The sequence below is a fragment of the Pipra filicauda genome, unplaced genomic scaffold (assembly GCF_003945595.2).
Source record: "Pipra filicauda isolate LSUMZ 115617 unplaced genomic scaffold, ASM394559v2 scaffold63_size3267554_pilon, whole genome shotgun sequence".
Taxonomy (NCBI): domain Eukaryota; kingdom Metazoa; phylum Chordata; class Aves; order Passeriformes; family Pipridae; genus Pipra; species Pipra filicauda.
This window is the reverse complement of record NW_024104798.1, coordinates 1,465,047-1,485,989: the sequence shown is the minus strand read 5'-3', so window position 1 is coordinate 1,485,989 and position 20,943 is coordinate 1,465,047. Positions and strand designations below refer to the sequence as shown.

The window sequence follows — 20,943 nt, the reverse complement described above, 5'->3', positions numbered from 1 at the left end:
GGATTGACTCTTCAACATTTTGAGGAAACAAGAATATTGACAATTAGGCTTTTAACGACTCCAAGGTTCCTCATGAATTCCTTTCCTTTCAGCTGCAGCTGAAAGACACTGTACACATTTTATCATTTGTCATAAAAAAATAGAAATCCATTCCCTTTATCATCCTCAAAAAGACTCAAGTTTTATTCCAATTTGCTCAAGTTTTCCAATGCAACATGCTGGTTTATGTGAAAAAGTAGGAAACACCCAGTTTACCTGAAGCTTTAAGTATTCACTTAGGAAAAGATTGCCCTGCTCTGAGACAGAAGTCTGACTGAACCTACTGACCCGTTATATTTGAGCACTTAAAACTAAAGTGAGAGGAATCAAAGCTTATATTTAAATGTAAAAACAAAAGACTGTGCTCTCTAATGTGAAAATGTTTCTAAACTTAAAATAGGGAGTTGCCAGAGTCTCTTGACACTGTATCTACCCCAGAAAACCTTACATGAAATGGATGGACATATCTTTGTATAAAGATGAGTATTTCAGAATTTGGAATGCAAAAATACAGTGCAAAAACCAAGAGTCCTGAAAAATAGAGGTACGATGCTAAGGAGTGGTCTGACAAATTAAAGATGGGTTATTTCCCTCATAGAAGTTTACACATTTCACAACAGCACTTTGCTTCCTGTTGTTACCGTATTTTTATGGAGCATTATGAGGATGGATAAGGAGTTGGCTGTGTGGCTGCACTCAGAGTTGTGGTCAATGACTTGATGTCCAAAAGGAGATCAGTGACCTGCTGGAGCGAGTCCAGAGGAGGGACACGCAGATGATCCGAGGGCTGGAGCCCCTCTGCTCTGGAGACAGGCTGGGAGAGCTGGGGACGTCCAGCCTGGAGAAGAAAAGGCTCTGGGGAGAGCTTAGAGCTCCTTCCAGTGCCTAAAGGGGCTACAAAAAAGCTGGAGAGGGACTTTGGACAAGGGTGTGGAGTGACAGGACAAGGGGGAATGGCTTCAAAATGAAAGAGAGCAGGTTTAGATTAAATACAAGGAAAAAATTCTTCCCTGTGAGGGTGGTGAGGCCCTGGCACAGGTTACCCAGAGAAGCTGTGGATGCCCCATCCCTGGAAGTGTTCAAGGTCAGGTTGGATGGGGCTCTGAGCAACTTGGTCTAGTGGAAGGTGTCCCTGCCCATGGCAGGGGGTTGGAACTGGATGATCTTTAAGGTCCCTTCCAACCCAGGCCATTCCGTGATTATTTAAAAACAGTATTTCAGTCAGAAATCTAATTTAGAATTCATCATGTTTTACCCTAAACGGCCACTTGGAATGCTGTGAAACATGATTTGCAGCCAGAAGCACCAAGTACATAAATTCTTCCACATCAAAGGAGTAGTTTGTAAATTTTGGATGTTCTCCCAGTGTTGGGTGGTGTCCCTAGAAAAACGAGATAAGGAATTTTAGACAGAAAAAAAAAATCAATGCATCTTTATTCAAAAAAGCAAAAAAAAACATTGAAAATATGCCATTTTAATTTATTCTTTCTGATCCACTGATCTGCTCTGAGGCAAAACAATCAGCAAAGTAATTGCAGAACAGCCATGCTATGGATGGCTTGGATTAATGGCAAATTAATTTAATTTCTCTTCTTCCCTCAGCCATTAACATGAAATAATTTCAATATCACATCAGGGGAGTTAATTTGGTCTAAAGAATGAAAACTGTATTTCAAATACCAGAACACAGATAGGTTAAGCAAGATAACCCTAAAATGCTTCAGTTAGAGCACTTCACCCTCCCAGCAGTGACCATCATTACCCGATCCTGAGGGAATACTTTATTCCTTTTCCTCCAAGTGATGTAATGAATCCCTCTCAGCCTTGCCAAATCCAGGTAACAACGTTCATCTTCACAATTGTATCTAAGGACAGGCATAAAAAAACCGTATTTACCTACACAGATTGTGCTGAAGGATGAAACAGGAAAAAACTCTGCAAGTTGCAACGTCTGTTTTTCAGTTCTACGGCACCAAAACTGTGGACAAATTTCTGCTCAACTGAAAACAACTGGCCTAGGAGGCAGTTTGAGGAACATCTGCATGTCAGACATGTCCTTGTCCAGCTGCAGCAGCTCTTGGACATGTGAAAAAAACCTCTGGGTTTCTGAGCTTTACCTGGAGACTGGACAAAATACTCTCAAGCCAAGACTAGGTTGAGCTCTGCAGCCTTCCCACAGCAAAATTTCCCAGGATGGAGAATTCAGTGCTCTTCTGACAAGTGTTCTGCATTTTTGTTCAGTTCTGTAGAACTGGAGTGTCTGTTAATACCCGTACTTCGTGACAAAATACATTTAAAAGGAAGTTACAAGAGGAATCTCAGCAAAACAGAATGACACAGGGCTGACCTTGGCCAGCACACTGCTGCTCATGTCCTGAGCACAAAAAGGATAAAAAAAACCTTCAGGGGATCTCTAACACCTTGGACACGCATCTGATGGAATCAATTCACCTGGGTCACCAAAACACCCTTAGATCCCAGACACACCTGTAGGATCTGAGTAGTGAAGTTTTCCCAATGTTTGCCATTTCCCCCAAGAAATTTCTGCATTTTATTTCTACCATGGTATATTAGGAAATCACAGACTAAACCTGTATGATATAATTACACTATATTTTATAATGAAGGCTTCCTCTCTTTCAATCCCCAGAAGAAGAGGCTGCCAAAAATGAAGTATAAACAAGGATGCAAGACAGACATTCATGGTCAAATACTAGCAAGGGAGAGGTTTCATTAACACATAGCAACAGACATGAGCAGTTGTGTACAATAGAGGGGAAAGGCAGACAGACTTACAGCTCAAAAACAACAGCCCAGTCTGGTAGAAAGAGCAAATGGGTCAGTCCAGCTCCGTGCATCCCAATGAATATATCAGAGTTGTGGGTAATTCTCAATTGCTCTGAAAATTCAAGTTCCCTGTGGACAACACAACACAACTGGTCATGTGGCAGGTCTGTCCACACCAGGATCCCACACATGGAGAAAGCACAAAATTAGCTTAAGGGAATAGAGAAAGAGAGAACTGATTTTTCAAGGAAGAATACTAAGAATCACAAATGCTGCAACCAGCAATAACTCAGCATGGAACTCAAAGAAATGCAGGCAGGTTTCAAAACTTCACAAGGATCTCTTTCAAAAATATTTTCTTTCAAGTTAAAGTTTTTGTAACTTTGCGGTTTTCTTTTTATTTGCCTTTAAAATAAATTGCATCACTTCCTTAAAAAAAAGAAAACCAAACCAGAAAAAAAAACCACCTGAAAATCCAACATTAAAGACTTAAAACTGTTTCTGAACTGTATTCAATGTGATGCTGAAGTACACAAATAAACTTCCTCACATTGTCTCTGTTTTGGTCAGAACACTGGTCTCTCACTATTGTTTCAGTATCCCACTCTTCCTGCATGATCCATGGAAGCACCAGCGAGCACATGGAGCTGCTGCCATTTGGCACAGGCATGCACTATTTGGGAACCTTTCCTTCAATCCATTTCTTACTGGCACAGTGCCTGCTACACCTGGCATCCCAAACTGACCTCAAGTGGTGTCTCCAGGGGCCACCAGAGTGTTAAATAAGGAGAGTTATTATTCCTTACTAAGCTAAGGGTCACATAAAATAAGACACTGGCATCATACAAGAGAAATCCCTGTTGACCTACAGTTTCTGCAGAGCATTAGCAAATGTAAAAGGGTGATGGGAACGCAGCTGGTTTGGGGAGAAGGGATGAAACAGAAAGAAAAGTGATTTCAAAACTTGTTCATTGTGTAATAGCTTTAATCTGAACCTGTTGCTCTAGAGATTCAGTCCTAAGCAGAGCATCATAGAATGGGAGGGCTTGACTAGCTCACCCACCACTCCCTCAGTAACACTCTTCCTTCCCAGTCCTTGGATTTTGCACAGGTTGGACAGGAGGACAGACACAGCCCTGCCTGCAAACAGCTTCCCCAGCCACAGGCAGCACACACCAGATTCTTCCACCAACTTACGTACTTGTATTTGTAGTCCACCACTTTGACCTCCAACGTTGATACTGTTTTCAAAGCATTCACGAGCTGAGGAGGAGAATAAAAAGACAATGATTTGGTGTTCTCCTTCAATTAATTGCTCCCCTGCACTCCTGACCACTTCACACACTTCTCCTCCCCACCAGGGAATTGGTAACTAGAAGGATTTTCAAAAATCCATTACTAGGTCAGACTCTTACTGACATGAGAAGTGAAAACAGGTTAGACCTGGGCTTCAGAACTAAAGGGCTTTTGGAGAGTCTCCAATCCATAGCCAGCAGTAGAGGGAGAAAGAGCCAAGCATTTTCTTTTACAGAAGTATGGTAAAAATAAAACTAACTTCTCCCTTTGTCATGTGCACTTGACCAGAACTCACACTACATGCAGCAGTGAGTCACGAACTGAGGACAGTCCAGCAGATAAAGCACAAATCCTTTGTTCTGTCTGTTCTGTCACTGAGCTACTGCATCACACAAACCTCAGCTTCTCCCTAAATAAGGTGGGGATGATAATCCCAATTCATTTTTGTCAGGCACTAAACAGCAGGAATGAAAACAGGTATGAAAATATTAAATATGACCATCTGACCACAAAAGAGGCTACACTGTAAGTCCAGTAAGTTGTATGATTCGAAAACATGAATCAATATGAGAATTCATTAAGTTTTGAGTGCACATACTCAAGTACAATGGCTTATGAATTTCAATCTGCAGACATTACAAAGGGTTTTGTTACACTTCAGCACTGGGGATGCTGTAAATAAAAGAAATAATCTGAAAGCGAAGTAATTTAATTTTATTAGAAGCTCTGCAGTGTCTGTTTGCTGAGAGGAAATACTTCTAGTATTACATTTGTAGTCTCCCATTCAATATTTAGAAAGGGCAGCAAGGTCCAGTGTCTGGTGTACAGAAATGGAGACTGGCTACAAGACATATTAGAAGAAATTAATATAAGCATTGGACATATATGTCCAAGATTTGTCAGCAAATAGATGTCTTGGCTTTACCCAAAAAAAAAAAAAAAAATCAATCCAACGAGCAAAACTTAACTTCTAATAAATCTGTTTTTAAAAATAAAAATAAAAAGGACCACACCTCATTCTGGTTTAATATTTTCCTGTAATCTGTACTGCGTGCAAGTATCGTGACTCGAATTTTCCCATCCTGAGAAGAAAGAAGGAGCAGTGTGTTAGCTGAGAGGCAGACCTCACAAAAACAATCCCAGACACTTCCATATTTACTTTTGGCAAATATTTGAGCAACCAAATATGTTCCTTCCACATGTAATAAACAGATGATGTAACCATCTTAAAATTCACATCCCATTTCCCAACAGACTCAAAGTGTCAAAAACTTTGTGAAAGTCTGATTATTAACCAAGAATGAAATATTTTCTGAAAGGTTTATTTTATTCAGTACAAAAGAGCCTTTGTATTACACATTATATGGCAGTTTTTGAAAGCAGGAAAGCAGCTTTCAGGATGGCTTGTGCACAAGATCCTTGGGAAAAAATATTTTACTTCTCTAACAGTTCCTCCTTTTGCCTCTTTTAATTAATTGGACTCACAGGGGTAAGCATTCCAAGTGAAATAAAGAGATTTAACTGCATGACTTCCATTAGTGTCAGCAGGAGAAGCATAACTAAATGCCTGTGCAGAGCTCTGAATGGTGCCCCTCAGCCACAATACACAGGCTACCCTCTGGAAAATCCTTCAGCCAGCCCTGAACTGCTGTGCCCATCAATGCCACGTGCAAAAACCACCACTGGGTACAACAGTTCCCTGCCCAGGGCCACACAGATGGTGCTGGGCAAGGATGGAAGGACCAGATTCCATCGTTTCTTCCTCTGATCCGAGCTCAGCAGTACCTATGAGGGTTGATAAAGGGCACTGCTCCAAGGGATCCCTTCTGCTGGACCCAAGGGCAGCACCTTCTCAGAACATGTAACACGTATTACTTAACCAGGAAGGACACCAAGGCCTTTGGCAGAGAGAATGGATACAGGGATGAGACCCTTAGAATGTTCTAAAGTCTGTCCTATGGAAAAAAAGACAAAAGGGCAACTTTCACAAATACACACAGTTTGCTGAAGGCTTTTGCAGAACAGGCTGACTTACTAGGCAAAAAATCCCAGGCATCACAGGAAAAGACAAAAAGGGCACAATACACCCTCATTCCCCACTGGCTCCTATTTCCTAATGCTGTTTCTCTGTTAAGAGCCATCAGCTCCACATTACAGTTGCCATTATTCAGTTATCATACCTTGGGTCCTTCTTGTGTAATATTTAACCTGTGTAACACATGCTGAGAAAACGCTCTGAACAGCCCTGTACCGTGACAGCCAGAGATCTGAAATTAAAAAAGCAATTGTTAACATACAGAGTTATTTTGCTCAGAAAACTGTGCTTTGTGATCAGTTTTTTTGCCATTCTTGTGGAACAAAAGCCCAGTATCATGCACTGTGCTAAACATGTCACTATTCACTGCAACACAAGTGGCACTTTCATTTAGAAAGAAATATAACTCTCTCTAGTGTTAGAGCCTGAATGCATGAGCTAATACCATTGGGAAAGTCTGACTGTGTTCAAGGTCTTGTGCTCTGCAAAAATACCAGTAAGTTCACAGTGCTCACCCATTAAAGAAGAACAATATGCATCTCCTGAGCTGTGACAGAGGGGACTGCACACAACCAGCTAAAGAACCTCAAAATCCTAATCTTCAGGGGAGATCATTCCATTTGGAGTTGGACCTTCCCTGCGGTACATTCCATGATAGCTCAGCTGGATACTGGAGGGATTCATCAGCTCAGATTTCACAGTCACACACACATGCAGTTAACAGTGGATGGTTAAATGGGACTCACCAGTGGAGTGTTGTAGAACAAGCCATATCGCATCCGAGGCAGCAGCGAGAACACTGCTTCTTTAAAGCACACCTGCAAAGGAGATCACAGGGAGTTACACCCCACTGCCACCTTCCACTGCCTCCTTCACTGGGATCCCTGCTTCTAATGAGCCAGCAATTACTGCTCCCATCAAGAGCAACCCCACTTCCTTGACTGTGCAAGTGAACAGAACAAAGACAATCCTGATCCCAAAAGAGCTCTCACTTGGGACCCTATGGATGCAAGTGTGAGGTGAGGTGAAAAAAACACCCTGAAACAGAACAAACATGAACTAAATAGAAGTAAGCCAGTTAATGAGTTTAAGACTGGATTTAAGAGACTAAAATGAGCTGTGAATGAATGGCTACATTTTGTGGTGTAAAATTTTTTTAATGATAAGCAGCAGGTATGCCAGAGGTTACAGGGGAAAAGAAACACCTCGGGAGGAGTCAGAAGACTTAGAAAGACAGAACCCTTAACTTCAGTAATGGGTCCCTGCAGAAGGAAACCCCACATATGAATACCACCATCTCTCAGGAGACAAAACTAAGGTCCATCTACATAAAGGATAGACACACCACAGAATTAGGTTACAGCTCTGACTCTCGTTTCTAAGGTAGAATACTCATATTACACAAATTAAACATGCATGGGAGGTATTAATGCTTTCATCTGAAACACCCATAACCACAAGCAGCTTGAGAAGTTGTCATATTTGCTCCCTAGTGACTATGTATTCAAACAACATATAAAATTCCATACCCTTTTAGAGTCAAAGGTCTTCAAGTGTATTATTTCGTAGTCAGTAAATGCCTTCCATGTCTCACTGAACAGGTCACCGTAGCCATACGAGCTCTGGGAGGAAAGCAAAAAACACAAGGGCATAAGGATTACATAAATGCATATTAGAACCTCTCTTCATGATTCAAGCTCTGTATACAAGTTCTAATACACGATTAATATGTGCAACACCATCACAGTACCCAAAACAGCCTAGCACAGAACACAGACATGACACAACACCAAACTCTCTCTTTACAGTGAAAGATAACTCAAATTACCTGTCAGGTAGTTAATTTTTAATAAAAACTTCTATAAATTAGCAATCTAGATGAGTATCAGTAGCAGATTAAAATTTCTGAGTCAGAGAGAGAAGTACCAACTACTTTTCCCAGAGACAACAAGTTAAATTTGAAGTAAAAGAAACACAGGGATGGTAGAGGGTGCAAACCTCAAGTCCTGAGACTAGTCCTGAGACTAAAAACCACCTGGGAATTCATGTGCAGCAGTAAGGTTTGAGGTAAAAAGTCACAACAAGCTTGTTTTGCCTTTGCCTCTCCTCTGGAATTGTCACTTGCATATTGCACATGTATCACAAACCGAAGGCAACGATGTGATTTGATGGGAGAAACAGCTCAGAAGTTTCTATACAGGGCAGTAAAAAACTTTTCCCTTTGCAGCAACACTCTGTGGAACCTTTAAAGAGCCATTTACTCCCTATAACATCAGCCTGTCCCCAGGGGCTCTTGCCTTCCAATCTCTCACATTTCCTGCACATCCCAGGGCTGAGTCACCACCTCTTGCTCTTTGAACGCAATTAAACGTGCCCTCAGTAGCCCTGGTGCAGATTCCTCACTTAAAGCTTCCTTTCAACTCCGGGGCTGGTTCAGGCTGATGGGAAAGTTATGTGGGAATATTCTCGACAAGAAATTTGAAAATCAGACTACAAATGATCACAGAAAAGAACATATATCTACTGAGATGTAAAAATCTAAAGGGCACCAGATTTCCTTCAGCTGACAAGGCGCTTTCCTTCCTCTTCCTCTGCCATTAGGTTTTAATGGATTTTACAATCCAAACTACTTTCTGGTCATCTGTATCACAAGAACTGCTCTTACGGGTTAAAAGTAGAGAACTGATGAAAGTACCACTTTCTAACCCTCTCTGCTCTCCTTAAAAGTGCTTCATAAACATTTCCTCCCTGCATTTGCAGAGACGGTCTCCAAACCAATCCCCCCTCATTTTCTGCTTTGTTTAACCTACATGTAAGGGCACTACTGTTTAATAAGAACAGTAGTTAGGAAGTATGGTCAAATCTAATTGCATCAAGCTAAAAAAAGAAAAAAAGAGAATGAATAATAAGCTCAAGTCCACCTTTTGATCAGCACAGACAGTTGACTGGTGCCATCACCTGGCTGTACACAGCAATGAACTCGAGCAGCCTGAGCAGGTAAAGCTCATTTAAAATGATAGTACTGTGACAGTACTTTGAACGGGACATTTGAAAGAGTTATTTGATTCAACAATGAGATATAAGACAAAGAGTTGCTTTTCAAAGTAATTTACAATGCTGTCTGACATCTGATCTTTTTGAAAAGTCATAAAATCTGGATTAACAGGTCCCTGCATAACATCTAGAGAGCTCACTTATCTAGCAGATGGCATTTTATCTTTAAAAATGTAATAGAAAAAAAAAAAAAAGGGTCTCTTCCAGTCAAAGAGGTTTCTCATTAAATAGCAAGCAGTTCTCTATTGAATTTTAGCTGTCCTAGCAGTAAATACTCAGAAAGAAAACACAGCACTTCACGAGCACAGAACAGACATGTGACAATACCATACTCCAGAACTGTGTTATTTCTGGACCTGATTATACACATTATCTGGCATATTACAAATTCCTCAGTTGTTCATTATTTAGTTTAACAGTCTCTTATACCACCTAAATACTGGGCAGTAAAACTAATATTACTCTTAAATACAGTCATGGTTTCAACTCAGCAGTACAACAGAAACAGCCCCACTTAAAAACTTGTTTTATATGTCATCAAGGTATTCTGAGAGGTGATGGAGAGAAGTAACTGCAAGAAGGCTACTTAAAGAAATTAAATATTAGACCCTGTTTTGATACATATACAAGGATTTAATCTAGTTGTTTTCTTTATTACAGGTTGCACATTACTGATTTAGAGAAATGCAAGACTGCACTCTTTTTAAATAGAAAAGAAACAGTTGAGTAAATCTTCAATATTCTGAGAGAAAAAAAGCCTACAGAAAAGAGCATGAAATGTTCAAATGCTACAAACTAGAAAAAGTGATCATATTATTTTTGAGGTCACACAAAAAAAAGCCATAACTACACACCAGCAAAAGCTGAGTGACAGAGTAGTGTTCCAATAGCACATGGTTTATCAGGGAAAATCTGTTCCCCAGCTCTTGTTCATGCACCTGTATTAAAAGTGTCCAAAAATTTATCAGTTCCACATGGTTAAGCCCACAGGAAAGCCAGGGAATGGCTACTAAAGCCTTCAGAGTCTCTACAAAGCAGAAATACAACTCATTACAAATATGTCAAAAGCACAGCAGACTTACAGTGTCCCACATGACTATGTTGACATCAGTACTGAAGGAATTATTGATATGTTGAGTAATGTAAAGATTGACGAAATCACAGAAGTGATGGTACATGTTGACACCTGAGAAAGAGAGAATTGTTAGCAAAGCACAGCATCATTCCTTCCACCTGTATTGGTTCATGCATTTTTCCTTAGCAGTATCCTGTATTTTATGTTAGTTTTCCCCTACTTCTGACTGAATGCTTCTAATATACCCTAAAAAAAGCAAACTTATAAAGGGAAGGAATCATGGTAAAAAATCTGAAGTAAAACACGGTTTTACAAAGTACAGAGAAGTTAGTAGAGTGGCCAAAAGAAAGCATAAGAAACAGATAAGTTTCATGTGCTATTTCTCATTACAGTCTGCAGCTGCTTTCTGAAGGATATGAAAGGAACTCCTGCTTTAACACAAGCCAGTTTGACACACAGGAAACACGAAAGCTGGCCCTGGGCACTGATCTTGGTTCTGCTTTAGTGGGGCTAAGGAAGCTCTGTCTGCAGAGCTGCAAGACAGAACTTGTACTTGCACACAAGCCAAAGCCCAATTAATTCCTCAGGTTCTCTCTCAGAGCATTCTTGTTCATTCTTGGTTTCTTAAGCTTAATACCTGGGTGCATAAAAAACTACCACGAAACAAAGGAGGTAACGCAGTCCAGTTCCTTACAACAGCTTTGCTTAAAAGGGAAGACATTGGCACGAGAGGAGGATGAATTCAGGTTACAGTTGCCATGTGTCACAGGGACAGAACCCAGCACACAACCATCCTGTTCAAACCACAGCTCACCCCAGTGCAGCTGCTTTGTCTGAACACATCCTGAGCACCCTCTGCCATTAACAGCTGTCTGCAAACTGTGCTGTACCAACAAAAAGGCTGGTGAAGCTCAAAAAATGTCAGATACCACTGGCTGATTCCCAGAGGTGCCTGAGTGCTGCCCCTCCTGAAATACCACTTCTCTTCCATATCATCCAATACACTCAGAATCCTGTTACTGAGCACATACTACAAGACACAGACACCCACAGGTTGTGTTTCACAGTATGAAACCTGTCATAAAGAAACATAGCCAAAGACTCTGTAGAGAACAGACTCTGGCACAAAGACAAACACTCTCAAACCACAGTCAAGAGAACCACTGTGCAAGGCAGCAGGAAATTATTTTGATTTTTTTAAAATCATCTGTGGGAAAAAATAAGATTTTCAAATTTAAGTTTCCGAGTTCATCACTGGAACTAGAAGGGGAAAAAAAGGAAGGAAAAATCACATCATTTTTCAAAAAAATAAAAATATATTACAAGTGAACTTAACAATCACAAAGGTATAATGTAGATGGGCAAGTTGAATACGGACTTTTTATACTGCAGTACTGTAGGACAAAAAAATAAACTAAAGATACCAATTACCTGCATCTAATTTCATGAAGTACGTTGGTTTTTCAATAACAATGTCACACTTTTCATCTTCTAGAGGCCTGAAGTCTAATGCAGTAAATGTCTGGAGTTCCGCAAACCTAGAAAGATTCAATCACACAGAATATGCTCTGACATTAACACACTTATACAAATGTAGTTCATATGCCTAAGGTTTAGTAACTGTCCATCCAGTCCATCTGATTTAACAGGACTGCTGAAAACTGATAGAGTCTGACAAATTAAAATGATTTGAAATTATAATGGAGGGTTCCTCAGTTTATGAGCTTCTGGAGGTTAAACTGCCTTTGATCTCAAGAGTGAACAGCACCTTTGATCTACAAATCAAGGCAGCAGAGATGTAACAAAGAGCCTTAGAGCCCGGGTCTGTGGGTCCATCCAACTTGATCTGCATTGACAAAGACACTCAAGCAAAATCTCCATGCTTTGGTCAGAATAATGAATGTATACGTAGTTTTTTTTATTCCTGGATCTAAACAAGGATGAGCAGTTGCAATGACAATAGCAGGTAGAGAAGAAAAGTCCTTTCCTCCTCTGCAGCTGTTCTCGACTGAAATTAGCCATCAAGGCAAAACCAGGGGAGGAAAAAAATCCAAACATGAGAAAAGCACAAAATGAATTATAATATGGACCTTAATGGCTCCAATTCCTTCATCTCTCATCAATTAACTGGCAATGCAGCTTTGAAGTGCTAACATGCAAACTGTGATACTCTGCACTTCCTACTCAGCCTCAGTGTGTTGCCCATCTCACATTCCAAGCACAGGCTCCCTGGGAACACTGTGTGAACACATCCAGCTCAGGCGCTGCATTGGCCCCATCATCACCACGGACTGTGTGAACTAACACACAGGTGCCAATTTCAAGGCATTTCACAACAAAACAATTATCTCCTCCTACAGGCAGGTTAGGCTGAGAGCCAGCATCTTGCCCAGAAAATACCTGAAAGTTAGAACTCCCAATTACAAGACATTTTCAGATCTTTTGCTGCTGTAAATTAGGCAGGACACCATTACCCACAGCATAGTTCAGACATTCTGCATGGAGCAATTACCAGAGGTATCTACTATGAACTCTCAAACTGACCCTAAAAGGAGCAACTCTTTCCTCAGTATGAAATCCCCTACACACAGCTGCTAATGCCAATGCCAAAAAATCAAAAATAATTAGTGAGTGAACTTGGAAGCAGAATCCTTGACAAGAGATTCTTACCAGGACTGCAGAGGGCTCTTGCGCTGACCTTCAGCCAAAAATGCTTTAACGTCGAGGGTGCAATGACCTCCAATCTCTCCCTTCTGGAAAAAGTCTTCTTTGAACCTAATGCAAATTAGGAAAAGTCGATCAGCTTTGGTGCAACAGAGCTAACCAGTGCCCTGCAATCTCAATTACATACTCAAGGCAGTGCTGGTTAGTCTCAGTTCAGCAAGGCACTTCACACATATTTAAAACCTGAGTGTTTTCTTAAATAAAGGATTTCCCACAATTCCCACATAAAGACAGTGGTGTCCTTGAAGTTCTAGAAAACACAGAAAACAGCACTAATCCACCCAGACTGTTATTAGGAATCATTTTCACATACCTGAATGAGTAACTTAATTAGATTTTGCTCCATGATTACTCACAGGAGCATGTTAGTTGGAGTTTTTGTTTGTTTTTAACATCTTCTAGCTGAAATTCACCTCAGATTTCACAACTCAGTTCGCTATGCAAGGATTTTATACAACATATGAAGAGTGAGGTGCAAGAACAAATTTCATGAAAACAAAATGCCAACTAAAAGTACTGTCTAAATTAGCTTTCAGGACAGGCTGAGAAGAGACAAAACCCATTCTGAGGGGTATTGTCAGTCATGAAACACCTGCTTTGCAGTCATGTGCCCCAAGACACTGACTTCAGAAATAAGACAGGAGGGGATGCCAGCATCAGCAGTATGATTTTTACCCAGTTTTCCAACGTGTACCGTTTTAAATTGGGATATGGAAGATCCAGGCTCAGATCTCTCTTCAGTCACACTGTGTCTAAAAATGCAGTTCCTGGATCTGGTATAAAGGTACCCAGCACAGGAAAGGTCTTGGTGGTTCAGATGGAAACTTTCTGTTTTGCATATCATCTGATCAAGAAAGGACATGACCGAAGACACAGAAAAGTCTTCCTCTCTTCTATCATAAGGGAGTATTTCAATCACCCCCCATTACTCCATAAAACTGACCACTTAGGTTTTTAAACAACCTGTACTGCTGACAGCAACAGCAGAAGAGGTGTAACCCTCAATGAGACTTCATCAACAAGTCTCTGACCAGCAGAAAAGCCCACGGCAACAAGCACACCAGCTTTGTTAAGCAAAGTCTCAAATCCTTTTCCCTGCCACCCCGTTCTCACTGTAACACAAGCAAACCAGACACCTGTCATGGTTTCTCTTCACAGTCCTTAAATCAATGTACAAGTTTGTTGCTCTGCAGTGCTGAAGGTACTGGGAACAGGTCAGAGATGAATCCCCCTGTTAAGAAAAGATCAAGCAGAATTCTGTCAATAACAAAAATTATGTCTGAAAACAAGTGCAAAGTATCACATGTACCAGAAACACCTACTGTTGCTGCAGGCTTACAGTGGGTCTTCATTTCATTGAGCCTCTCTCGAACATAACCAAAATCAGCTTGTTTCCAGAATATCTGCTGGGCTGTCTCAATGTCACTTGCCCTGATGTGTGAAGGGCAGAGGAAAAAAAATCAAGGTCTATTGCTTATTTCTAGTAATAACTTTTAACAGAAAACATTTTTTTTCACTGAAAGTGGAAGAGAAGAACCAGTCAATTACTTTATTGGCATTTAAGATGCAAAACAGGAAGCACTTATCAGCTCCATGTAAATGAAAACATCAATGACAATTTAAAGCTATTCTCCCGTAAAAGGGTATAAAATTTTTTTTAACATTTTTTCCCCTCTGTTTTTAAAGCTAAGAAAGGAAATACACAGTTATTTTAGGAATCTGAAATCAAGGCTAAATCAGAATAACGAAAACATTCTGGCAGGAAGCATTTCCAACAGTATTTTCTTCATTAAAAAGTTAAATTTTTAAAATCATGTTATGTATAAATACACACATTATACATACACACAAGTCTCTACAAAGAATCATCCTTTAAATTCTAAATATCACAACAACGTTGACTTCACAGCTAATATCAAAGTGACCACTACACTCTTTTTTTTACCATAATGGACAGTATATTTTTAAAATTAAACTTACCATCCAGTTTCAACATAATCACATACTGGGTAACTGAACCTGTTATCTGATCTGCAAGATTTCTCATAACCCCAGCAGGATTTTAGTTTCTTCAAGTGTTTCTGTAACAAAGAATAACTGAATTGGTTTTGCAACAGCAAAATAGGAAATGACTTAAGTTAGTCGTTAGATTTTAAACAACCCCTTGCTCATAAATCTTGCATAAAAGGCTTTTGGTCTGGTTTGTTTTCAAACAATTTCAGAAAGAACATCCAGATTCTTCATCCACAACAGAGGCTCCAAAGAGGACACACATCCACAGCAACTTTATTCTTGTCTAAAACGTGTCTGTTCTAGGCCAAACCCTTTTCCTGACTAATTGGCAAGGAGACCAATTAATCACCATCTTTATGGTGATTATGACTCCAAGAACAAACCACCTCAATATAACATTTAAACAAACAAACAAACAAAAGTAAACTTACTTTATATGGGCAAAGAGCATCCTGCTTACAGATGTCAGCAACATGCTGGTTATTGTGCAGAAAGTATGGAATATGCTCATCTGGCAAGTTGATAGCTTTGTAGTCATACAATGGCTCCTCTGGAATGTTTCTGAATTCAGTAGGATTTTCAGCTTGGGAATTAGCCAGAATTTCTTGCAGTAGCAATGCAAACACAAGCAACATAAACATGGCAACCCGTGAGTTCTGTATTTATTAAAAAACAAAAAGACAAAAAAAAAAAAAAGACATTTAACTTTTCTGCAGCATTTCAAGCACACAAGACGAATTTCAGTCAAAGTCACATACTCAAAGAATTTGTACTTGCACTTCTGGAGTGGTTTCTTTTTCCTGTGAAGAGCAAACTTTCACTGAGAGACCAGACTGTACAACCTCAGGATTATCTTTGAATCATTAGTCATCGAGGGTTATTACGCACCACCAACTCCCAGTCAAACTAAAAGGGGTGTGTTTACTTTAGCTAATTCCCAAGGGATCCTGAGAGTTCAGCGTGGAAACTAAGTATAGAGCATGTAATATCCAGTCAGAAGGGAGAAAAATGTAGAACTACTGGGGGGAAGGGTGAGAAAAGAAGGATTTTTAGTTTTAAAATAAGTATAAAAATATTTTCTCCACTTTGAACTAATCATTAGCTGAAGGAAATCTACAGTCACAAATAAATGGTCACAGATAGGTCTGTTACAGGATGCCTGGTTTTAGTGCTTAACATCATGTTAAAGAAACTTGACTGCTGAGTTATGTACTTTACATATAAAAGTTATATATATAATCATATATATAAAGAGTATATATATATATATCTTTATACACACATACTTTAACTACAGGCCCACGCATATCTGTATACTCTGAAGCTGACTGCATACCTTTCTGGTAATACAACCTTCTCATCAAACACCCCTGCTCTGAACCATTAAACTTCCTGGGGTAAAAAATGCGTGGCCTGTATCTAAACCCCACCTTTTTTGGCATTATAATTTGCTAAAATTTGCATGCTTGCTTTCAACCGAAGCCTTTAGCAAAATTCCTACGTTACAAGTAGTTTTACCTGTTTGGTTTGAGGAGAACCGTTTCAGATTTCCCAAGTGCAGAAACCTAATGCAGGAGGAGGAAAAGTGGAGTTAGGTATGTCCTGTAAAAGGAGTTTTCCTTGGGACACTGTCCTGCTTCTTGAGACCCATTCCCAGCAATGAGAGCAGCCTTCCACAGCCCGGGAACGCTGCTGACCCGCCGGGTGGCTGCAAGAAACCATTTCTCTTGCCCTGTGGGGCGGGAGGGGGATATCGGGAGGATCACACCGTGCCCATCACAGCTCAAAGCCATCAGTAACCTGCGGTGTGCCCAGGGCTGGGTGGCCCCTGGGTGCCGGTTGAGAGTCTGTCACTTCGGGAAGGCGCCCGGCACCCAGTGCCGGGCCGTGCTGGTGCCATGGGGGACCCAGAACTGGACCCAGAACTGGAACCAGCCTCCGGCCCGGCTGGACCCGGGTCTGACCCACGCTGGTCATGCCCCTGCTGGACCCGATGCCGGGCCCACAGCGAGCCCCGTGCGGCACCCCCGTCCCGTCTCGTCCCGTCCCACCCAGCGCACCGCGTGTCACCGCACATCACACCCCATCGCCGCACCGCGTGTCACCGCTCCGCACATCTCATCACATCCCATCACCGCACCTCAGCCCCGCCGGCCCCGGGCAGCCCCGCGGCCCATGGCACCGGCCGCTCCTCCCGGTACGCGCTCGCCGATGGCCTCAATCCTCATGTCCGGGGGGAGCGCCCGGCCCGGCCCCGCGGGGGCAGCGCCCGTGTGTGAGAGCTGCTCTCCCCGCGGGTGTGAGGGAGGGGAAGGAGGGAGGGGAAGGAGGGAGGACCGGGCGGCACCGCCGCCCCCGCCCCGGGAACAGCCGCGGCCGGAGCTCCGCGGCCGCCGGGACCGCCCCGCCCGGGGGCGGCGGGAGCCGGGGAAGGAGGGAGGGAAGGAGGGAGCGAAGGAGGAGCCCGGCCCGGCTCCCGGGAAGCGGGCGGGGGTCGCGGGTCGGGCTCCGGCGGCGCTCAGGTGGGTCCGGGGCGGGGGGCACCTGCCCGCGGGGGATCAGCAGGGGATCAGCGGCGCGTCTTCCTTTTGCTGCCGGAAATCAAGCGCTGCCGCCCCGGGAGCGGCGATGGCAGGATGCGGAGGAAAAGGGCCTTTTCCTGCCGCCGCTCGGCAGGAAGCGGAGCTTCCCGGCACCCCATTGTTCCAGGGGCTCCCCCCGAGCCCCGGGAGCGGGGCCGGCCCGGTGGCACCGCCGCGCTCAGACACTGCCCCGCTCCAGGGACGGAGGTGGATGAACGCCCTGCCCCCGCTGAGATGCGGGGCAGGCACATGACAGCGCTCCTGCCGGGATTGGGAACCCGCAACCTCCTTCGGTTTGACCCAATTCCTGCAGCGCCGAGCGCCGGAGGGGCACAGGCGACAACACTCAAGGGCTATGAGTCCTCCACGCCGGCACAGAGCTCTTCTCCCCTCGTTCGCAGGTGGGGAATGAAGAACAAACGCCCAGCCTGCCACAGGAAACCTGCGGGAGAACACGGGACAGAGCGCGCCGGCAGACGGGCTGACACCGCTTACCTGAATAAAGGAATTTAGTCTGAATTTCACATTAGCCGTAATCCCATCACTGCAGTGCATTTATAAATAAACCACCCTCTTCTACCTCAATACCCGCAGCACCACAAGAATTGAACTGGCATCTGTAATTCCAGCTAGATCTGGTATCTCTTGACTTGAGTGGTATTTTCGTTTCACACCACCAGGTTCACACCCATCCACCCACCACGGAACTGTTTTAACTCTTTTCTCAGAGAACCAGAGCACACTCTTAGCACAAAATTTTATTTTACCCTGACCCGTGCTTTTTACACACTTATACACATTTTACAACTAGAAACCAAGGGGTTTAATTTTACCGTGCAATAACCATTTTGCCTCATACTCAGGATCATTATAGCCCTTAGTAAAACATAAGCATGTAAATTAAAACAAACTTTTAGGGAAAGAAAAATAAGTAGAACTAACCCTTCTCTCATGGGACTTTGAACATGTGTTCTTAAAGGAAGCAAGTACAGAGGAGTCTATTCCTCATCCACACCCACCCACATCCACACAGGCTTTTCCATCACCTAGGCTGGGAATTCAGCCCCCTCTGAACACTGTACTTTGAGTAAACCTTTAAATAGCATTTCTTCATACTTGCATATGCACTGAAAAATGAGATCTAAATTAGTTGCATTCAGAAGGAATGTCCTAAAATAATAAATTTGAACAGACATGGATATTAGAATTCTGACCTAAGACCTTTAATTTTGCATGTTACTCTTCTAGGCAAACTCAATAAGAGCAATGAACAAAACGTGTCCACGCAGACATTAATGTTTCTTCAAAACAAGCATACAAGAATTATGCCAACCATGACCAAACCAGAATACTTTAAAGTCTATGTTACCTTCCAACAGCCACCTTGTTTTCTAAGGCTTTGATGATTAAGACACAGAAGGCCATCTGATTCTCAGGTGATAGTAAAGGTTGCACTAAATGGGAATAAAGAATCCAAAAATAGTCAATAAAAATATTTACATCTACTTTTGTAAAATTTAAAAATCTAATACCTGTCAAATGTTTTTACATTGAAAACAGTTAATGCTGACTGCATATTAAAATTTCCCATTTACAAAGCTCTTCCTGAAAACCCAAGATAGCCCAAGATATTCTCAGAACTGCCTGTGTCAGCCCTTCAGGAGCATCTACTCACAAATTACACAGGAAATGTTACCTTCAAAAGCACTGGCAGCAAAGATCCCAATAAAAGTTCAAAGGATGATTTTTTTTGGTTTTAGAGAACTGCATTTGTCTACCAAGATTGTAAAAAAGTGCTGAAAACAAGCAATTTATTGATTTCCTGTAGTAGATAAAAGCTGAACAGAATTTCTAATCTTTGACCATCATAAGAGTTGTTTTCTTAAAAGAAGGCTGAACTAACCTTTGCCCATCATAATTCTAATACACAATAAATCAGTAAAGCTCCAGAAAGTGCTTTTATAAGAAGTGGTTTTTTGTTTGGGGTTGGTTGGTTTGGGGCTTTTTTGAAACTCAGAGCAACCAACTGTGCTTCAATATGAAGGAAAAGTGTTAAATTCTGAAGTTTTCAGGAAAAAAATGAAATCACCATGGTTTCCAAATCTGAAATGAAAACAGTAAGAGGATAGTTCCCTCCCACCTCCCCATTAAAAAAAAAAAAAAAAAAAAAAAAGGAAAAGAAAAAAGTATTTAATATTAAAGTAGTTAAAGTTTCTATGACAGATGGGGAGTTATAACAAATTTTAGTGTTTTTGCTCTATGGCATTATTGAAATGTTCAGAGTAACTGCCTGAATCTCAAATTGGACTAGGATTTTACAGGAACATACCCTTGCCTGTGTACCTTCAGTGAATTAACTGTTCTCCCAGTGAGGAATAAATCCTTAACACCAATAGTAAAACCATGTTACCGAGAGACTTTTCTCCAGAAGCAATTTCTCATCCTTTACGTCCTTTGTCTCTCTCAGGCCACCGAATACCCAAGCAGGAAGAGAGTTCCCAAATTACAACGTGCACAGATCTGGGAAAAAAAACCCCTTTCCCAACAGAGGCACTGGTATGATAAGCAAAGAATTTCGACTGCCGAATATTTCACACGAGTAGGTTCCGAAATGCAGCAAAATATTTGGCCTCTGGAATGCAGAGAGGAAGGCGAAAACTCCTTCCCGCGATTCTCAGCATTCCCAAGGGTCCAATTCAAACGTTTCCTCTGACATTACCAAAAATGCAGCTCAACTCCAAGTCACATGGATACTGTTTGACCAATACCTTGCTTAAGGAATGGCATGAGAAATACTTTGAAGCCACTGGAGACTTGCTTGAAAAGTATATTAAGTCACAGTACAATTTTACAGAAAGTCTAAACCCTGCTACTTGTATACAAGGGACCATGAGAGCTGCAGCAACTTATTTTTAAAAAAGAACGAGTTTTCTGCATTCTTCTGAACTGTTTTAGCTACTGTTATAAAATCAGCAACTAAATCTAGGATAAATATTTAGTAGCTCAGATTTCTGGTGTTAAAATTAGACACATTTACAATTACAAGCAGAGCTGTTGTCTCTACACTGTTCATAAGAACATGAGCAATATACAAGATGAAGCTGTAATTTAAAGTGTCATCTGAGCCTCACACTCTGCTTTAGAGGACTTAGTGTAAAATAGTCAGACTAATCTGATTTAAGAATAATCACCCTAACATGTTCAGATGTTGCAAGTACAAATGTAAGATTCTGCTGTCATAAAAATATCCACCAATTATGCTTCAGACAGCAAGTCACTGCTATTTTGTTATTAAAAATTAACTGATGAGGTTTTAGAAAAACTCATACGAAGAACAC

General features: G+C 41.7%; 1 protein-coding gene across 1 annotated transcript; it reads right to left on the bottom strand.

The window, feature by feature from the left end:
* Positions 1-1,200: 1,200 nt before the first annotated feature.
* Positions 1,201-17,422, bottom strand: EOGT (EGF domain specific O-linked N-acetylglucosamine transferase). The gene is made up of 17 exons (XM_027722990.2): positions 17,164-17,422; positions 16,542-16,588; positions 15,455-15,679; positions 14,991-15,091; positions 14,333-14,441; positions 14,147-14,241; positions 12,957-13,061; positions 11,718-11,824; positions 10,294-10,397; positions 7,687-7,779; positions 6,904-6,975; positions 6,303-6,389; positions 5,136-5,204; positions 4,028-4,089; positions 2,836-2,955; positions 1,802-1,904; positions 1,201-1,420 (listed from the first exon to the last, which is right to left on the bottom strand). Exons 3-17 carry the CDS (start codon positions 15,662-15,664, stop codon positions 1,274-1,276), a joined length of 1,584 nt encoding a protein of 527 aa, XP_027578791.1. The 5' UTR covers positions 15,665-15,679; positions 16,542-16,588; positions 17,164-17,422; the 3' UTR covers positions 1,201-1,273.
* Between the last annotated feature and the right edge of the window lie 3,521 nt (positions 17,423-20,943).

What these genes read in the sequence shown, in the direction of transcription:
- EOGT (XM_027722990.2), bottom strand. Translation starts at nt 15,664, where the DNA reads ATGTTTATGTTGCTTGTGTTTGCATTGCTACTGCAAGAAATTCTGGCT. An exon ending in GTGAAGAGAAACCATGACAG is followed by an intron (nt 13,062 to 14,146) that starts GTGTCTGGTTTG and finishes AATTTGCATTAG; the next exon opens with GTTCAAAGAAGACTTTTTCC. An exon ending in AGACCTTTGACTCTAAAAGG is followed by an intron (nt 6,976 to 7,686) that starts GTATGGAATTTT and finishes TCTCCTTTGCAG; the next exon opens with GTGTGCTTTAAAGAAGCAGT.